Source organism: Onychomys torridus, chromosome 7 (assembly GCF_903995425.1).
Source record: "Onychomys torridus chromosome 7, mOncTor1.1, whole genome shotgun sequence".
NCBI lineage: Eukaryota > Metazoa > Chordata > Mammalia > Rodentia > Cricetidae > Onychomys > Onychomys torridus.
In genome coordinates, this window is record NC_050449.1 from 66,246,356 (window position 1) to 66,266,964 (window position 20,609).

The 20,609-nt window shown below is 42.7% G+C and overlaps 1 protein-coding gene across 5 annotated transcripts in view; it reads left to right on the forward strand.

Annotated features, from left to right (window-relative positions):
- The window catches only part of Nedd4 (NEDD4 E3 ubiquitin protein ligase), an 87,119-nt gene that overhangs the window by 3,506 nt on the left and 63,004 nt on the right, over window positions 1-20,609 (forward strand). For all 5 annotated transcript variants that reach the window (XM_036193940.1, XM_036193939.1, XM_036193942.1 and 2 more), the window contains exons 2-6: window positions 2,482-2,646; window positions 3,567-3,640; window positions 11,521-11,599; window positions 11,696-11,734; window positions 18,991-19,044. In XM_036193940.1, the coding sequence (XP_036049833.1) occupies window positions 2,482-2,646; window positions 3,567-3,640; window positions 11,521-11,599; window positions 11,696-11,734; window positions 18,991-19,044 (411 nt within the window). The remainder of the gene's footprint in view (window positions 1-2,481; window positions 2,647-3,566; window positions 3,641-11,520; window positions 11,600-11,695; window positions 11,735-18,990; window positions 19,045-20,609) is intronic.

Genomic DNA, 20,609 nt, shown 5'->3' on the forward strand with positions numbered 1-20,609 from the left:
TACATAGAGAGACCTTGTCTTAGGGGGAAAAAAAACCATCCAAGGTATTGTATCAGTCCATCATAGCACACACCTGTAAACCAGCACTTGGGAAGCTGAGAGCCAGACAATCACCTGACTATAAGACTAACCGGAGCTATGCAGTGAGCTCCCATCTCCAGAAGAAGGAAATAGATTCGAACCCATTTGAAACGAGGAGAAAAGAATAGAAATGGGATGGAATGTGGAGAATTGTAGGGGATAGAGCATGCTGAAGTGGATCTGTTCTTCCTTGGCTGCCCTGTGGAAAGACATTTTATTTGCAGACATTTTACATTAAAGTACTAGCTGAGTGAAGAAATGTGATAGAGTTTATGTGGCCGCTTGGGATTTACAGTGGAAAGCAACTATGGCCCTTTTCATTCTGAAACGGGCTCACTATGTAAACTGGAATTCTATGTAGACCAGGCTGGCCATGAGCTCAGAGATCTGCCTGTCTCTGTCCCCTATGAGAGCGCTGGGGTTGGAGGTGCCAGGCATTTCTCAGCAGTCATTGATGGGAGGGAAGGAAGTGGACCTGGGGGTGGTTACCAGATGTCCTTCCAGTGGCCACCTCGGGAACTGCTGCCAGACCTCTAGAGGCTGGAAACGTCCCTAGTTAGTGTTGGTGAGAAGTCGGTTTCTTAGATGCACCTACTGCAGATAGGGAGATGGAATCAAATGGTTACAAACCACTTTATTTCTTGACTTTTTCTGCTGACAAGCATCTGTGTGTGAGGATTAAATTTTCCGACAGAATACAGTGTTGAGGCTGGAGAGGAGGCTCAGCAGTTATGAACTCTTGTTGCTCTTGTAGAGGACCCGAGTTCAGTTCCAAGCACTCACAAGGCAGCTCACAATTGCCTGTAACTTGAGCTCCAGGGCACCTTGTACCACCCTCTTCTGGCCCCCACAAGGACCCACACAGAGATACATACAATTAAAAATAGTAAGAGTAAACCATAACAAAAAAGGCCAGTGTTTGAGGCTGGAGGGGAGAGGTTTATTGATCATGTGCTTGTCTAGCATGACTGATTTATGGAGATGATAGTGCACACCTGTAATCCAAGTGTCTCGAAGTTCAAGATGAGAAGTTCCTGGCTGCATCCTGCATGTAGGCATGCACTCTACCACTTCATCTATGTCTCCAGCCCTGGCTCTTTCCTAATTAACATAGAAATATTAGGAAATTCTTTTCATTTTTTTTTCCCTTTCTGGAGTAATAGGAATTAAATTTACTCTGTGTGTGTGTGTGTGTGTGTGTGTGTGTGTGTGTTTATGTGCCATAATGATGTGTGGAAGTTAAAAGACACCTTACGGGAATCAGCTCTCTTCTTCCGCCATGTGGGTTTCAGGATTTGAACTCAAGTCAGAAGGCATGCAGCTTAGGGCCATTTTGTTCGTGAGCTTTTAAGGTTTTCTTTTTCACGTTAGTCTTACCTGGAATTTTGATTCTTTTTTTCTTTCATGGCTTTTTGAGACATAGTTTCTTTGTGTAGTTTTAGAGCCTGTCCTGAAACTCACTTTGTAGATCAGGCTGGCCTCAAACTCACAGTCATCTGCTCAGCTCAAACTGCCTTCTTATAGTAGCCCAGGAGTGGCCCCGCCTCTAGTGGGCATGGCTCTCCCCCATCAGTCACTCAGAAAAGGCCTTAATGGGGCTGGAGAGTTGGCTCAGAGGTTAAGAGCACTGACTACTCTTCCAAAGGTCCTGAGTTCGATTCCCAGCAACCACATGGTAGCTCACAACCATCTGTAATGAGATCTGGCGCCCTCTTCTGGCCTGAAGGATACATGCAAGCAGAACACTATACATAATAAATCTTAAAAAGAAAATAGGGGTTGGGGATTTGATTTAGCTCAGTAGTAGACTGGGTTGGGTCATCCTCATCTCTGGCAAAAGTAAAACAAACAAAAAAACAAATCTTACAAAAAAAAGAAAAGAAGAAAATGCCTTTTGTCCCTACAGCCTGATCTTAGGGAGGCATTCTGTTCCCTCTTTCAGATGACTCTTAGCTTATGTTACACTGACATACGTAGCAAATGAAAACTTGGATGTGGCTATGTCTGTGTGTCCATAAATAAAGAGAATGAACGCAGTGTTACCAGGCTGTGGACCGAGTTTATGGAAGTGGACATTGTGGCAAACTGCCCTATAGCCCCCTTAGGGCTCCAGAACAGTGGGAGAGAGGGGAAGCTGACTGAGGGCTATAGGACAGTTAAGAGGGTGTATAGCACACACTTCCATAGCTGTGAGCTCTAGTCCACAGTGTGATAACATTGTGTTCATGCATAGACAGACTCACATTGGACTTTATTTGCTAAGCCATTTGGGAATAAGTTACAGAATTTGCTGTGGTTTCCCCCTGAATGTTTTGATAGGCACCTCTTTAGAAAGTATAATATTTTGTTAATTGGTTGAGAATTTCATAGAATATATTTTATTTTTTAAAATTTATACAGGTGTGGGAATTTTGCCTGGATAAGAATGAAGATGGTGTTGGCTCCCCTGGAAGTGAGGTTACAGACGATTGTGACGCACCTTGTGGGTGCTGGGAGTTCAATCCGGATTCCCTGGATGAGGATCACCTGCTTTTAACCACCGAGCTCTCCCTCCAGTCCCACAATGTACGCTTTTAAATTCTTACTTATGTGTAGGAGGGTTTTGTCTGTCTGTCTGTTTGTATACCATGGTTGTTCCTAATGTCAGTAGAGACCAGAAGAGGGCTTCAGATTCTAGAACTGGAGTTAGAGGTAGACGGTGGTGAGCCACCATGTAGGTGCTGGGAATTGAATCCGGGTCCTCTGGAAGAGCAGCTAATGCTCTTAACTGCTGAGCTCAACTGCTCAGTTGTTTCTCCAGCCCTACAACTTTCTTTTTCTCTCTTCGTTTTTTTTTTTTTTTTTTTTTTTTTTCTTTTCTTGACTTTCCTGGGCTAGATAGACCAATCTGGTCTCAAATTCAGAGAGATCTGCCTAGTGATTCCTCCAAGTGATTAAAGTGGTGTACCACCACACCCCACCATATACAGTGTATTTTGATCACATTCACCCCACCAACTCCTTCCCCTAGCTCCCCTCAGATGATATATCCTTTTTAAGACAAAAAAGTTCTCCCATAAAAGTCTCATCCTACTATGATACGCAAAATAATTGGTATTTGACATAGTACAGTACATGTACTATGTTATTTATACCTATTTGATGAGACTTTAAAAATAATTACCTTTTCTTAGTAATTATTACAAATGATTGTGAGCTTTTGATTTATGAACTCAGCAACAGTGGTTTAACTTCATTAGTTTACAATTTGTCATTACATTTTCTTGTAAATAATGTTAAATTCTTTTTGATTGCAATTTTCGTTCTTTCCATGTGATCAACTGTATCTAAAAATAGTAATTTCTGTTTTTTATTTTCCTTTATGTAGCTTTTAATCAGATTATTTTCACAGACTTCTCTAATTTGAGGAGTAGTATTGTATTAGATTATTACTGTACTAAGTAACTGATAATTTCACGAAAGTAAAATGACCGTTTGTATTTTAGGATAACACACGGGTTGTGAGAGTGAAGGTCATTGCCGGCATAGGCCTGGCCAAGAAAGATATCTTGGGAGCCAGGTAAGTATACTATATGGGCTTAGCGTTTTAAAATTTGACATTTCTTAGTTTTTTCTTGAACTTTGATTAAATAAAAATTTGAGGGGGTTGGGGATTTAGCTCAGTGGTAGAGCGCTTGCCTAGCAAGCACAAGGCCCTGGGTTCAATCCTCAGCTCCACAAAAAAAAAAAAAAAAAAAAATTGAATGATAATATTAGCAAATTTTGATGCACAGCGAAATCATTCTAGATTATATTTCGTGGTAGCTGAATTACTGAATTTGTAGAATTAAAGATTTATTGTTGAGTTCTGCTCCAAGAAATGTGTAAAATTCTAATTCTCTAAACCCTTTAGCCGATAACGACCATACCCAGGATACAATATAAAAAGTAGCTCTCTGGGCATAGAAAGAAGAGGGAAGGGCGTACTGGGGGGGTCCACACCTGGAGAAAAGTCCAGAGTTGTTTGCCATTTTAGCAATTAGTCGGGCACACACCATTAATCCCAGCACTGGGGGGGGGGGGGCAGAGGCAGGTGGATCTTTTGAGTTCGAGGCCAGCCTGGGCTACAGTGCGAGTTATAGGACAGCCAGGGCTACAGAGAGAAACCCTGCCTGGAAAACAAAAAGGAATTAGTCTGAAGCTTCATAGAGTCACAAGCTGGAGCAGTGGCTGGTCGTCACTCTGTCCTGAAAATCTGGAGGGTGGTGGGCTCCATGGGGAGAAACACAAGATGGACGCGGAAGGAAGCATGTCAGTGGTGAAGATCATAGAAGAAAAAGGGCTGGACTCAGCTGATGTCAAAAGGTCTGAGCAGAGAGCCATTGCTCAACAAACAGTGTTTGTGACCCTTGTCCACACAAGATAGATAAACAAAAAAAACATTCTCTGCAGCCCAGCTTACAGTGTCCATGGCACAACATATCATCACCTGGTCTGCAAAGATCCAGGGGATGGAACACAGTCAGTCAATAAAGAGTATATGAGCAGGATGGTGGTGCAAGCCTTTGTTCCCAGCACGTGGGAGGCAGAGGCAGGGAGATCTCTTAATTTGAGGACAGTCTGGTCTAGAGTGAGTTCCAGGACAGCCAATGCTACGTAGAGAGGTACTGTCTCCAGAAAAACAAAAAATACAAAACAAATAAATAAAAAAGAAAGAATATATGCTCAGTGTAAGTCAAAACATTAGAAGTCTCAGGAATGAAGTAGAAACCAAATAAATGATAAATTAAAAGGAAAATTCTACAGGAATAAAACGGTATTTGAAATTAAAATGCTTAGGTCGGGCTGGAGAGATGGCTCAGGTTAAGAGCACTGGCTGCTCTTCCAGAGGTCCTGAGTTCAATTCCCAGCAACCACATGGTGGCTCACAACCATCTGTAATGAGATCTGGTGCCCTCTTTTGGCCTGCAGGAATACATGCAAACAACACTGTAAATGTAATAAATAAATTTTAAAAAATTACAAAAAAACAAACAAAAAACCCACATTATGACTGATGGTGGTGGTGCACATGCCTTTAATCCCAGCACTTGGGAGGCAGAGGCAGGCGGTTCTCTGTGAGTTCGAGGCCAGCCTGGACTACTAAGTAAGTGAGTTCCAGGAAAGGCACAAAGCTACACAGAGAAACCCTGTCTCACCCCCAAAATAAATAAAATAATGCTTGGGTGGTGGGGTAGCAGAATGTAGAGCAAAGATGAACCGAACTTCTATCAAGAAGAATCATTTACCAGTTAGAAGTTGATAGATAAAAAGCAACCGTCTCTCATCACTAAGCTCCAGAAAGAAGGGAGAGCTAAATAATGAAATAAAACATTTTTAGAGAGTAAGTATTGAAGCTGGGCAGGAGGCAGAGGCAGGTGGATCTGTGAGTTCTGGTCTACATAGTGAGTTCCAGGACAGCCAGGGCTACATAGTGAAACCCTGTCTGGGAGCGTAAAAAGGATAAGTGAAATCAGTGAAACACAGTTTTCTATTAGCAAAAACGTCAGGGGCTGGAGAGATGGCTGACAGGACCATTCCCAGTCAACTGCCTGTGACCAACTCCAGGGGATCTGATGCCCCCTTCTGGCCTCCCTGGACACTCCACTTACATGCACATGCATCATTGAATTACTGAAGACAGCAATAAATAGATGACAGTTGATGCCAGGTATAAGATCTGATCCTCAGAAAGGAAAAGAGCATCAGTAACGGTATCTGGAATCTACAGATACTTTTTTTTTTAATTAAAATTTTCATTTAAGTGTGTGGGTGATTTTGTGTGTGCGCCTGATGTCCACAGAGGTCAGAAGAGGGTGTTCAATCACCTGTATGTAACTGGAATTACCCATGGTTTTGAGCTGCTGTGACTGTGCTAGGAATCGCACCTGGGTCCCTTGCAGGAGCAGCAAGTGCTCTTACCCATATCCAGGGCCCAGTGGAGTCATGGTTTGCACCCTTGTCTTTTGGGTTCATCTTACAGATAAAAGGAACATCCATGGGGAATACCCCACGTGTGTCTGCTGTGAACCTGAAGGGAATAGTGTAGCAAGGTAGGAGTAAAGTGAGTCATTAAGGGTGTGTGATAGAAAACATAGATAAACCACCCACAGGAACGCAGGGAGTTAGAGGTTTTTTAAAAGCAGGAGTTTTGTTTCTGCTTTTTGTTTGTTTCGAGATAGGAGACAGAGTTTCTCTGTGTAACAGACCAGGCTGTCCTGGAACTCAGATATCTGCCTGCCTCTGCCTCCTGAGTGTTGGGATTACAGGTATGTGCTACCATCCCTGCCTGTAAAAGCAATTTTTTTTTTTGAGGACCAAACCCCAAAAGTAAAAATTTTTAAATGAAATTCTTGAGGGGCTGGAGAGATGGCTCAGAGGTTAAGAGCACTTAGTTGCTCTTCCAGAGGTCCTGAGTTGAATTCCCAGCAACCACATGGTGGCTGAAAACCATCTGTAATGAGATCTGGCGCCCTCTTCTGGCCTGCAGGCATACATGAAGACCGAACACTGTATACATAATAAATAAATAAATCTTTAAAAAAAAATGAAGTTCTTGAAAAAATAATAAAGCCAGTACAAAACAAATGGTTTTTTGAAAGGGAGTCTGGCAGGGAAAGGAAAACACAGTGAGTTACAGACTTGTCATGTCAGTAAATATACGGAACGTTAATGGAGAGAAGTAAACACAGGAAGGGTTATTACAATAAATTAGAAAGTAACACTCATTAGATGTGGTGTCCCATTCCTGTAATTCCAGCACTCGGGAATTGTGAGTTCTAGGCCAACCTGAGCTGTATAGTCACACCTTCAAAAATCTAAACTGGGGTTGTCTATGTTGAATCCCTGGTAGTGAGAGATGTATGGGGGTGGGGAGGGCAGAAGGATCTTGCCATCATGCCATCAAGTAGAGGGTATGTTGGCAATATTTAAGAGGCTGGGGAGATGGCGCAGGGTAAACCCAAGTGCTAAAGGGACCACCAGGTTTCCAGCATCTACCATCAGCTGGCTCACAGCTATCTTGAACTCCAGCTCCAGGAGATCCACTGCCCTCTTGTGGCTTCTGCAGGTACTGCATGTGTGTACATCTAAATGAAGCAACTCTTTAAAGATACATTTAAAGCACTTAAAAACCAGTGACGCAGCTAAAGTTGGGAAAAATGAATTCAAAACTGGTATGATATAGACTAAAGAGTGTACACTTAAAATCTGATGAAGTAAGGGTTCACCGTGAAACTTTGCAGATCAGGAGTATAATACAAATGGGTATATGTCCATCAGTAGAACTCTGAGATGTGTTGCTCAAAATTTGACAATTAAAGGAAAAATGGAAAATTGTATAATGGATAAAGATCCTCACGCCTTTCGAAATCGTGAAAACAGATACTTTAAGAAGTATCACACGAGCCTGGAGAGAGAAAGCTCAGCAGATGAGAGTGCTTCCCAGCACCCACGTCTGTCAGCTCACAGCTGCCTGTAACTCCAGTTCCAGGGACATCCAAAGCCCCTGCAGGCACTAGCACTTGTGCACAGACCCCTGCACACAACACAGACACACAAATCCCCCATACATACACACACAGACCTATACACACATGCACACATACAATTACAAGTGGAAAATAAATCTCTCAAACAAACGATTAAAACAGATTTGTATTGTTTTGTATAACTGAAGAACACACTTCCCAATGGCTGCAGATGAAACATTCTAGACTGTCGGTCGATGTTCAAATGCACGCTGTACCGTGACAGTCACAGGACATGTGAAGATTATGTGTCTTGCTTCCTGATGAAAGCAAGCACAGCTCAGTGTCTCTCCTGAGCACGTGCAAATGATCTCAGTCTGGGGGGTCAGAAGCCCCTTAATGCTTTACTTTGACCATTGCCTCAGGGATTTACCAAGTGGCTGTTTCTAATTCAGTCACGAGGTCTTACAGGAATGTCTATAAACTCTAGCCCTGCCCTCATGGTGCTCTGGGTATTTCGTTGTGTTTTCAGAGTGCCTTTGTGGTCCTTCATCCCGTTGTAGAACCTCAGGCCACCAGATGTGCTTCAGGAAATTTTTATATCTTGGACAGGGTCCTGTGACTCTTGTCTGGTCTGTGTCCAGGATGTTCCCACCCAGGGAGCCAGTCTAGGGGAGAAGTTGTCACTTAGGTAAACACAAGAGAGGTAACTCACCAAAATCACAGAAACAGGTTATAGCTTAATAGATCTCAGCAAAGTGGGCCTCACCGTGCAGGTGAAAACTGGGGAGGCCCTGGGTGTATATGTGCTAGTGTGTGATGGCGAGGGCATGTTGGCTCAGGTCTTTGGGGTTTAGGGTGGAACCCATGTTAATTTCCATCAGGGAGTTCTAACTGATGGAGTTTAGAGCAGGGGCTGAATTTTGTGCGGTCATGCTGCCCTGAGAAGTGGTCACTATGATATATCTGCATATTCTGTACCGAATGTGGGTTCAGGGGGCTCAAGTATTGTTGTCTATATATAGTAAATATGTAAGTCAACCACACTGAAGAAAAGGAAGGAAATAGAAGACTGTTACATTGTATTCATTTATTGTTTGTATGTGGGAACACTGAACATGTGCACATGCCACACCGTGGCATGTAGATGGAGGCCAGAGGACAACTTGTATGAATCAGTTCCCTTTTTCCACTATATGGCTTGGGGGGGATTGAACTCAACTTGTCAGTCTTGGTAAGTACTTTAACCACTGAGCCATCTCACTCACCCAAGACTATGACTCTAACGTATTGTACACTTAAAGTCCTAGGAGATATCTTTGGTCAGATGAAATGTTCATACCACAGTCAAGAAGCAGTCATACATCTGACAAGACCTTTAATTTTAACTATCTTATAACTCAATAGTAATATAATAAAAAACAGAACCACCGAATGGGCCAGACATTATAAAATGTCTAAATGACAATCTATGTCTAGGCAGGTTAGAGTTAGATTTTTTCTTTTCATTTTTAAGATAGTCTTACTATGTAGCCCTTGCTGATCTAGAGCGCCTATGTAGACCAGCCTGGCCTTGAACCTTGAACTCCGCCTGCCTCTGCCTCCTACATGCTGGGATCAGAGGTGTGTGCCATCACACCCAGCAATTCTTACAGTTTTTATTTGATGTTATGGAGTTAGTTGTAAAGACTATAGATGAGGTTAGAAAGAGAGGCAGAGGTCAGGAGGCCAGGTGAATACCTTAGGGAATATGAGCTCAAAACTTGCAGCCAACAGAAAAGAGGCTTAAGAAAGACTGAGAGAGGGTGGGGTGTGAGCGTGCCTAGAATGCACGAAGTCCTGGATTTGATCCCGAGCACCACGTGGACTGGATGAGGTAATGTGTGCCTTTAATCCCACACTTGAGATGGAGGTAGGAGAAGCCTTCTCGGTTACATGGAGAGACGAGGGGCGTCCTGACTCCATGATAACTGTCAGGGAGAGGGAGAGAAAAGAGAGATTCAGGGTAGGGTAAGAACCCAGAGTTGAGTGTTTCAAAGCATTTTCAGAACAGATCTGAGGACAGACAGAATCTAGACTTAGTGCTTCTAAAGAGCCTAGGGAAGGAAGGGAGGGGGCAAGGGAGCTCCCCAGGGTGGTTGAGCAGGCACTATAGCTTCAGGCCCGGCCCTCCCCCTACCGTGTACAACTTGGAGAAAAGGTAATAGCTGACCCTGATCCACAAAAGCTGTTTGGAGCAGTTTGATGTAGAGTAGTCGCTGTGTGAGTGTTATTACCAAGCATTCTCTTCAAAATTTAGCCGAGAAAGGAAGAGAAAATGAGATCCACTTTGCTAGAGGCAGGAGGAGTCAGGAATAGAGCAGTTTCAAAACACATTGTTAGACCTAAGGGGAAGCGGGAGGATAAAGAGGTTGGTGAAATGCCCGCTTCTGGAGAACACTGGGCAGGTGGATCAGCTCCTCCCAGGAGGAGAACAGGAGGGAGGGTGGGTTCTAATTAGTGCCAGTGTGCTGGGAATGGGCTTTGTGAGTTACACTGTGAAGGAAGGGGTGTGAGCACACAAGGGGAAGGAGGGAGTGAGAAGGGTCGGTACTAGCTCTGAAATACACAAGAGAAAGCGGGGATTTGACTGGGTGAGCAGGATGTCCTTACTCAGTCCCTGTGCTCTTCAGAAGCCCCTGTGTCACAAGATTGTCCCCTGTCATTCTCCTTTCAGTCTGGTTTCTGGGATTGGAGAGATGGTTCAGCTGTGTGGAGCACTTGCTGCTCATGCAGAGGACCTGAGTTTTATTCCCTGTACCTATGTCAGGTAGCTCCAGGGGACGGGGACACACACACACACACACACACACACACACACATACACACTCATACTCACATACACAGGAATAAAAAATAAACTAAGTCTTGGGTTGGGAAGTGGTGGTGCATGCCTATAATCCCAGCATTTGGGAGGCAGAGGCAGGCAGATCTCTGAGTTCAAGGCCAGCCTGGTCTACAGAGTGAGTTCCAGGAAAGACCAAAAAACCAAAACAACAACAACAACAAAAAAACAGAACCAAAAAATAAGTCTTAAGAGAAAGTGGAAGGGCTTCTTCTTTTTTTTTTTTTTTCCTTTTCTCCGAGAGAGGATTTCTGTGTAGCTTTGCGCCTTTCCTGGATCTCGCTCTGTAGACCAGGCTGGCCTCGAACTCACAGAGATCCACCTGCCTCTGCCTCTGTAGTGCTGGAATTAAAGGTGTGCACCACCACCGCCCGGCAGTAAGGGCTTCTTAACATGTAATTTTATTTTATTTTTATTGAAGTGAGATCTAACCCTGTAACCCTGGAACTCTGGGTAGCCTCAAACTCAGGGAGCCGCCTGCCTCTGCCTCTTGAGTGCTGGGATTAAAAGGTGTCCCCCACCATGCTTGGAAACGTGTAATTATTTTTAACTATAGTTTATTTTATTTTAATGTAATTAAAAATTTAATTGGATGACTTAACAATTTAAGATTTACTTATTTTCACTTACATATATGGCTGCATGCTTACATGAGTTGATTGCATCACTGGGTAAGAGTCATTGCTCTGTGTAACGGGGTTTACATCATGAGATGGTTTGGAAACACCTGCGGTGTTGAAAAGCTAGTTTTACAAATCCCTGAATTAGCCACCTACTCTCAAAAGAGACAGTAAGGATCAGAGACATTTTCAGAATACCTAAAAAGTTTGTAAGTAGCTGTGGGTAAGAGATCTGCATTCTAAATCATTGCTGGTTTTACTGACCTTGCTCTTCAGCTTTTAACAAAATGTAAGTTTCTGCAAATGCTTAGCCTGCGTACAGATCCCTGGCTTTTAAGTGTACAAAGAAGTAGGAATAATAAAAGAGTAGCAACTGTTAAAGAAAACTGGGAAAATCTGAGAATGTGAACACTTGGACTGAACTGGCAAAATGTCTTTGTTTTAACAGTGATCCTTACGTGAGAGTGACATTGTATGACCCAATGAGCGGAGTCCTTACCAGCGTCCAGACGAAAACTATCAAAAAGGTTAGATTAGCCAGCTTCCAGAAATTTCTAATCAAGTATGTTTTCTGTATGACAAATCATTAACAAATAAATAACACTATGTTTATTGTCTTTTAGTCTTTGAATCCAAAATGGAATGAAGAAATACTATTCAGAGTAAGTATGCATTTTATTTTATGAAAAAAAATAAAATACATTTTTTTCTCCGTAGGTAATAATTAGGTACTCACAATATTTTCAAATACATCTTGGAATTTATTTATTATTCCTGTGTATGTGTAGTTTGTGTGTGTGTGTGTATGTGTGTGTGTGTGTGTGTGTGTGTGAGAAGACATGCACATGACGTGTGCAGGTCAGAAGAAAACTCTGAGCGTGGCTCTCTCTGTCCACCATTTTGTGGGTCAAACTTAAGCTCCAGGCTTGCATAATGAAATCTGTAACCTGCTGAGACATTTCACCGGACCCACAATTTTTTTTTTAAAGATTCATTTATTTATTATGTATGCTGTGTTCTGCCTGCACATATCCCTATAGGCCAGAAGAGGGCACCAGACTTCATTACAGATGGTTGTGAGCCACCATGTGGTTGCTGGGAATTGAACTCAGAACCTTTGGAAGAGCCGCCAGTGCTCTTACCTTCTGAGCCATCTCTCCAGCCCTGGACCCAAAATTTTTAAAAGAAAATTAATTTTTTTTTTCCCCTGAGATAGGGTCTTACTGTGAACTGTGACTTTCCTGGGACTAGCTATGTACACCCAGACTGGCCTTGAACTCACAGAGATCCATCTACTTCTCCTTTCTGAGTGCTGGGATTAAAGGTGTGTGTCACCATTGCTGGGTGGCAGAGGCAGGTGGATCTCTGTGAGTTCGAGGCCAGCCTGGTCTACAGAGTGAGTTCCAGGACGGGCTCCAAAGCTACACAGAGAAACCCTGTCTTGGAAATAAAAAAAGTGTGTGCCACCATGCCCAGGTACCCAGCAAACCTTTTTAAAGAGAGTTAAAATTGGTGTTTGAAGAGAAAAGATAGCTCCGAGGTCAGAGCACTTGTTGCTCTTTCAGGAGACCTGGGTTCAATTCCCAGCACCTGTTCGGTAGCTTCCAACCGTCTGTCACTCAAGTTCCAGGGGGTTCAGTGCCCTGTTCTCACTTCTGAGTGAACCAGCCACACATGTACTTACACACCTAAAGTAAAACTGAATACATCAATCAAAAGTTAAAATGAGGAACTTTGATAGGGTAGGAACCATTAATCTTACTGTGAAAAGTAAATGTAATGTGATGGCGGGTGAAATACTGTCGTGAGGCTGGGATCACCCCGTTCTCATTAACTCAAGTGAGGGAGACACTTGGAGCCTCTTTCTGTACTTTAGCTGGACCACGAGGGTAGGTAGGCTGTGGTGAGTAGATGCTGCTGGTTCACAGCCTTGCTTGGCTTGCCAGCCTTCTCTCCGCACCTCAGATTCAAAGCCCATTATTCCAGCTCCCAGGAGATTCTCAGGGGCCTGTTTCCCCACAGCTTGGAGGTACAATTCTACAGTCTCTTGGCTGAAACCTTTCTGCTTATATTACGTAAAGGAGTTTTCTGCCTCAGTTTCCCCTTTGCCCATGGGCTCACGCATGGCCAGTGTTCTTCCCATTTCGTTTCTGCTTCTCCAGTGTACTCTGCACCACACTGATCTCTCTAACACCCAAGGTCACAGTGATCCTCATCTGCCGAGCGCCTCTCATCCTGTCCTCTTGGTACAGTGCTCTTCTGAGTAAATATTTATTTTGTTTTATTAAAACAAAAGGGGCTGGAGAGATGGCTCAGAGGTTAAGAGCACTGACTATTCTTCCAGAGGTCCTGAGTTCAACTCCCAGCACCCACAAGGTGGCTTACAACCATCTGTAATGAGATCTGGTGCCCTCTTCTGTGTACATAATAAATAAATAAATCTTTTTTAAAAAAAATAAAGGAAATTTGGATGTGGCTGCAACTGGGGAGACACTTGGTTTCAGTCAGGGAAAAGGAGCCTCCTGTCTTCATTGTCCAGTCCAAGGTTACATTTGGTTTCCTCAGCTTTGTCAAGGGAAATAGAAGGAAGAAATTGCTGAAGGTGGGCACAGAGCCTCTCTGAAGGTCCAGTGCCAGCACCAGCAATGTGCTTCTGGTGTCCACGTTCAGAGACTGCTCTCCTGCCTCTGCTCAGCCCGGCAGAACCAGCATTTGAGGCCGGTCTGAGATTTTGGATTCTGGAAGAAATGGCCGGGAGTTGGTTAGAGTCGTGGAGAAAAGTGAAATTACCTTTCGGTTTACTCTTTGAGCCAGAGGCTGCCTTGGACGGTTCCCTTGGTGTCTGTATTGCTTTGGGATTTACAAAGTCCTCCCAAGCGGCCCAGTTGCTTATTTAAAATTTATTATTACTTTACTTACTGTATTTTGCTGTGAAGTTTGTGCATTTTTCAGTGTACCAGCGTTTTCTTTGCACACCCTTTTCTCTCTTTTTTTTTTTGAGAGAGGATTTTGCTCAGACTGAGCTCTTAGAGATCCCAAGGCCTCTGCCTCCTGAGTGCTGGGATTAAAGGTGTGGGCCACCGTACCCTGCTCTTCTGTCCTGTGTTTACTAGGCAGAGTACTGAAGAATGTGTATCTGTCTTTTTTGCATTTATTTAGGTTTTTAGAGACAAGGCTTCTTTGTGTAGTTTAAGGCATGCACCACCACACCCAGCTATTTATTTTTAATTCATTTACTTCCACAAAAGCGCGAGCATAAAGATGTTACAGAAAGGAATGAACTAAAAACCCTTCTGTTCATCTTCATCTCTGCCTGCCTTGAGATTACTTCTCTGTTATTCTTGCTTTTTAACCACAAGAAAATGTGAATAAAACGTCTATAAAAATGTCCTTAATGTCTTCAGAATTTTTTTTAAATTAATTTTTTAGGTTAGCATACAAACTAAGTCTTTCCCTAATGGAATGTGTTCAAACGTTGGTCTTTGTTCTCCTGTCTCCTCCCCACAGCCCTGGTGGCCCCCCCCCTGCCCCCAGCTGGCTCACTTCCTTTCCCTTTCTCCTTCCGACCACAGGGCTGCTGCTTCCTGCTTCCTGGATGGATGAGTGGATTCTTTGAGAGTTTATTTTCAGGGCTCTTTGTGTATTTGAAGTGTTCGTGTCGTCTGACGTGGCTGACACGGTTTACCCTCTCTGCAGGTTCTCTTTTCTCTGGCAATAGTTTTCATTGCTGTTCAGAAGCTTTTTAATTTCATATAATCCCATTTGTCAATTTTTGTGATGATTTCATACATAATTAGCATCTTTATTAGCGGCAGAAAATCCTTGCCTATGCCCGCATCTTGAAGTGTGTTCCCTGGGCAGATTTAAAACTTCAGGATTTTATGTTAGGTCTGTAATGGATGTTTGAATTGAGTTTTGCACAAGACAAGACAAGAGATAAGGGTCTGGTTTCATTCTTCTACTTTGGGAGTCCACCCTGGATTAAAGCAGCTGTATTTTTTCCAGAGAATGTCTTCAACATTGGGTGACTCTTTGTGTGGTTTCGGTCGTTAGTGTAGTCCCTTGGCCTGTCTAGCTTCCAGGACCATGGCACTTTGTTTCTATGTAACACTCCCTTCTGCTTAGCATTGATTTAGCTGTTTAAAGCCTTTTTATTTCCAAGTGAATCTTAGGATTTTTTTCTCTAGTTCTGTGAAGAATTTCATTGCGGTTTGATGGGGATGGGATTGGTTTTGAAGATTGCTTTTGGGACCAGCCATTTTCACAGCATTAAATCTTTGAGTCTCTGGGAGATTTTTTTCCCCCTTTTCTAATGTCTTCGGTGTCTTGAACTTTTCATGATAGGGGCCTTTCACCTCATAGGTATTTGAATTTTTGGTTAGATTTTTTTGTTTTATTTTAAGTGTATGAGTATTTTCCTTGCATGCATGCATGCAAAGCACACACGTGCCTGATGCCCCAGGTGAAAAGAAGGTATTACTTCCCCTAGAACTCATTTTGACCCACCATGTGAATCCAGGTCTTCTGCAAGAGCAGCAAATGCTCTTAGATGCTGAGCCAGTTTTCTCTGGCTCCACAGGTTTTTTGTTTTTTCTTTTTATAATCACTAAAAAAATTCTTCCTGGTATCTAGAAAATCTATTGGTTTTTGCATGTTGATTTTGTAGCTACTGCTTTGCCGAAAGTGTTAATCAGGTTTCAGAATTTTCCAGTGAAGTTTTTAGGGACTTTGAAGTAAATGATCAGTCACTTGCAAGTAGCCCCATCTGACCTCTTCACTGTGCACCCTGTCTTTCTTCCTCTTACTGTCGAGTCCGAGACTTCTAGAGAGTGGGCACCCTTGCCTTGCTCAAGATTTTAGAGACTATACTATCAGTTTAGCATAATGTCGGCTGTAGGTTTGTTGTGCCAGCCTTTATTGTGTTAGGGAATGTTCTTTCTGCTCCTAGTTTCTCAGTGAACTTTGCCAACGGCCTTTCTACATTGGTTGAGATGATCACTTGAATTCTACCCTTAGGTCTGTGTATGTTCTGATTCAGCTCATTGATTTGCTTGTGTTGAATCAAGCTTGTTTGCTGCAGGGATCAAACTCAGATTGTCAGGCCCACATGCAAGTACTTCTACCCTCTGAGCTGTGTACCTCATCAGCCCCTTTCTGGCTTTCAAGAAAAGATTTATTTTAAATTTATGGTAACGTGTGTATGGAGAATTGAGTGCGATGCCTACGGGGGCCAGAGGTGTAGGATTTCTTGGAGCTGGAGTTACAACCAGTTGTAAGCCACCAGATGTGGGAGTTGGGAACTGAACTCAGGTCCTGGGAGAGCTGTATGTGTTCTTAACCACTGAGCCATCTGAGTCCTTCCCCTACTTCTTAATATAAGCATCCATACCTGTAAACTTTCCTCTTAGAAATTGCCCTACTTGTACCCCAAAGATTGATAAGACGTGCTTTCATCTTCATTTGATTCAAAGCCCTTTCTGTTTCCTCTGTTCTTCAATAATACAGTGGTTATTACTCAAGAGTATCTCAGTGTGTATGTAATTTCTTAATTTCTGGGTGTTCTTGCACTGATTTCTATTTTATTTGCACTATGGTCTGATAAGATATAATAGCTTACATTGATTCTTTTTATTTGGTAAGACTTAATTCATAGCTTAGAATATGATTCTGTTTTAGAGATGGTTCCTTGGGCTCCTGAGAAGAATGTGTACCCTGTATCTTTTGGATAGAATATCCTGTAGATATCAGCTAAGTCATTTTGATCAGTGGTATACTTTAACTCTGAACTACCTTGATTTTTAGTTAGGATGTTGTTTCTAGAAATGAGAAGTACTGACTAAATCACCCACTGTTACTGTCTGAGTCTTGTCTGACAGTTTATGTCCTTTTGTGTTTGTTTTATGGAATTGGGAGCCTCAGTATTTGCTGTAAATACATTTACAAGTATTACATCTAATTGATGAATTGTTGCCTTTATTAGTATGTAGTCATCTTAAGACAACAACAAAAAAAACCCAGGAAAGCTGACTAGTTTGACAGGAGGTCTCCCTTGTCAGATTCTGAAACAACTGTACCAGTTTGCTTTGTTCCAACTCACTCTTTGTTTTGAGAAGGATGTGGGCGTTTTGTTTGTTTTTGAAACCAATCATTAGATCTAGTTTTAAAACCAGTCAGCCAGTCTGTGTCTCTTTGTTAATGAGTAGAAGCCAATTACATTTAAGCTTATTATAGAGACCTGTACTGATGTCTGTGATTTTATGCTTGGTTGGATTGCTGTTTTTCTTTACTTACTCCCTGTTAGCATCAGGGTGCCCCTGTGCACTGTGTTATACATGATGGCTTCCTTCCTAGCTCTCCATTGTTCATCTGGTCCTCTCCTGAAGTTATTCTTTCCTGTGCTATTGTGAGTGACTATCTTTCCACCTCCTACATGTAAAGCATCTTCTCTAACGTTGGCTTGATGATCGTGAATTGCTTGTGTGGAAATGTCCTTGGTAAAAAGACAGCTTTGCAGGTCTAGCTCTCTTGGCTGGTGTGCATGCACTGTCAGGACTTAGAATGTATCTTTCCACACATTCCTGGTTCCAAGCTTTCTAATGAGAGACCTGGTGTTATTCTGATGTTTCTGCCATAGGTGAGCTTTTTCTCTTATAGCTTTTCATGTTAATTCTTTGTATTCGTGTGTAAGACAAAGATCAGGAATAGGACAAGCCACAGCCAACCTGTATGTGTGTGTGTGTGACCATTCAGAGGTTAGGATTGAACTTGAAGTGCTCTCTAGTTGAAGAAGAGCCCCCCCCCCCCTTCGTTTCAATACTTTCTTTGATGTGATGGTTATCTTTGTCAACTTAGTACAACGTAAAGTCTAGACAGTGATAGCACACACCTTTAATCCCAGCAATCGGGAGGCAAAGGCAGGCGGATCACTGAGTTTGAGGCCAGTTTGCCTACAAAGTGAGTTCCAGAATACCCAAGGATTCACAGAGAAACCTTGTCTCTGAGCTTCCCCACCCTCAAATACAATGTAAAGTCACTTGGGAAGAGAGTCTCAATGAAAGATTATCTAGATTGAGCTGGCTTGTGGGCATGTCTGTGGGGGATTGTCTTGATTATTAATTGATGTCGAAGATCCAGCCCACTGTGAGTGTCATCATGCCTTACAAAGGCAATCCTAATATGTGTAAGTATAGTGCCTAGGACTTCATGCTTGCATTTCGAGTACTATATCCACTAAATTCCTTCCTAAATATATTTTTTTGTTTGCCTTTTGAGACAGGGTCTCACTGGGTAGCCCTGGCTGGCCTGGGACTCATTCCATATAGCAGACTGGTCTAGAACTCACAAAGATCTACATGCCTCTGCCTCCAGAGTGTTGGAACTAAAGACATGTACCATCATGCTCTTCTTAAATGTGTTTTTATGTAACATCTTCAACCTGTGGTATTTTTAACAAAATAGTTTCGTTTAAATTTGGTATTAAGTACATTTTTTTAAAGATTTATTTATTTATTTATTATTATGTATACAGTGTTCTGTCCGCACATATCTCTGCAGGCCAGAAGAGGGCACCAGATCTCATTACAGATGGTTGTGAACCACCATGTGGTCGCTGGGAATTGAACTCAGGACCTCTGGAAGAGCTGTTGGTGCTCTTAACCACTGTGCCATTTCTCCAGCCCCTTAAGTAGATTTTTAACTACTGAAATATTTCAGCAAAAATGGAAGATAGTAGCTTTGAAAAATTCTACATATTGTTGCAACAACAAAAAGTGTTTGATCTCAGGAGACCATGGGTGACATTAGTCTGGCCTCTGTGATTTCACTGCATAACAAGGTCAACAGTGGCCACATTTTGAAGATGTCTCTTGGCATCTGTGGCTAGATGTTCATGTTTTTAAAGAATGCTTGTTTCTCCTAGGTCCTTCCGCAGCAGCATCGTCTTCTGTTCGAGGTGTTTGATGAAAATCGATTGGTAAGTGGAGTTATACTGCATGAGTGTGAAGGGTGCCTCAAAGGTGGACTTCAAGAGAGTGGTGGGGAGGCTTTAGGGGCCTGGGGTCGGGGAGATGGAAGGGCGGCTTATGGAGGTGCCTGGTGTTGATCCTACCATTCTGTTCTCTTCCCTACCACTTCTCCTGGTTGTCCAGACTGTAAAGTTTCCCTCAAAGCCTCTGGGATGGAAGATGGAGGAGGGGAAGCCCTCTTGTTTTCCGTGCCTTGTCTTCTGAATCTTAGAATGTCTGCACTTGTGTGCATTAACCACAGTGTTACATCTCCCCCTCCTCCCACATTTGTGTTTGTCTGTGTGTGTCCATCCCACTGGTTTCAGTGGAGGTCAGAGAACAACCTGGTGTCATTCCTCAGGAGACTCACAGCTTTTGTTTTGATTCAGGGTCACATTGGCTTGGAGCTTTGATAGCTAGGCAAGGCTGGCTGTACCTCAGGGTATCCTGGCACCTGCTTAGCTCCACCTGCTATCTTTCAGTGCTGGGCTTTTAAATGTATACCACTACGCCCATCCTTTTATGCACGTTCTGGGAATCAAAGCTCAAGTCCTCATGCTTGTAAGGCAGCCCTATGGTAGCTTTTCCTGAGGTTTCCTGTGCTCGATTTTAATGTCCATCCACTCTCTTATCCCGACTCATTTACAAGCCTTTCCACACTGAGGGGATGAGTATCATTCACAAAGGCCAGAGCAAAGCCAACCCGTATTGCTTTCGTTGTTTTGAGACAGGGTCTCTATAAGTATCACCAGCTGTCCTAGAACTCACTGTGTAGGTCAGGCTAGCCGTGAACTTGAATTGAATCTCCTGTTACTGCCTCCTAAGTGCTGGGATTATGGGCCTGAATCTCCATGCTCAACCTAGTTTCATTTTTATTAAACGATCATTCTGCCTCCCGCCTCCCTGGAAGTTCTGTGGTTTTCCTGCTTTTCCCTTTTTAGGATGCATTTTTGAACCTTCCCCTGACTGACTTATATGTATATTTTATACCTGAAAGGTCTGAACATGTGGGTTGCATTAGCTTTCCAGCTCACTGACTAAAATAAATGCGAAAATCCATCTGAAGTAGGAAAGACTTAACTTGGCTCATGCTTTTAAGGGTTTTAGTCTATGGGCACTTAGGACTGCGTGGGGCCTGTGATGGGACAGAGAATCATGGGAGAAATGTATGGTAGAAGAGGGTGTCACTTTCATAATGGAGTCCATTTAGCTGTGACTATATGAAGGAATCTGTTGATGAGATCAGTGCTCTCATGGTCCAGTCACATCCCAACTCTGGACACTGGTGCGACACAGAATCACACCTTAACACATAAAAGATAGTGTTAAGTATCAAGTCTTTTTTGGTTATTTAATATAAACACCAAAGAGGAATGAAATAATCTGAATCACTTTTTTAAAATATTTTTTTTCAAGACCGGGTTTAATTTTTTTTTTTTTTTAATTTTACTTTATTTCATGTACATTGGTGTTTTACCTGCACTGGAGTTATAGACAGTTGTAAGCTGCCATGTGGGTGCTGGGAATTGAACCC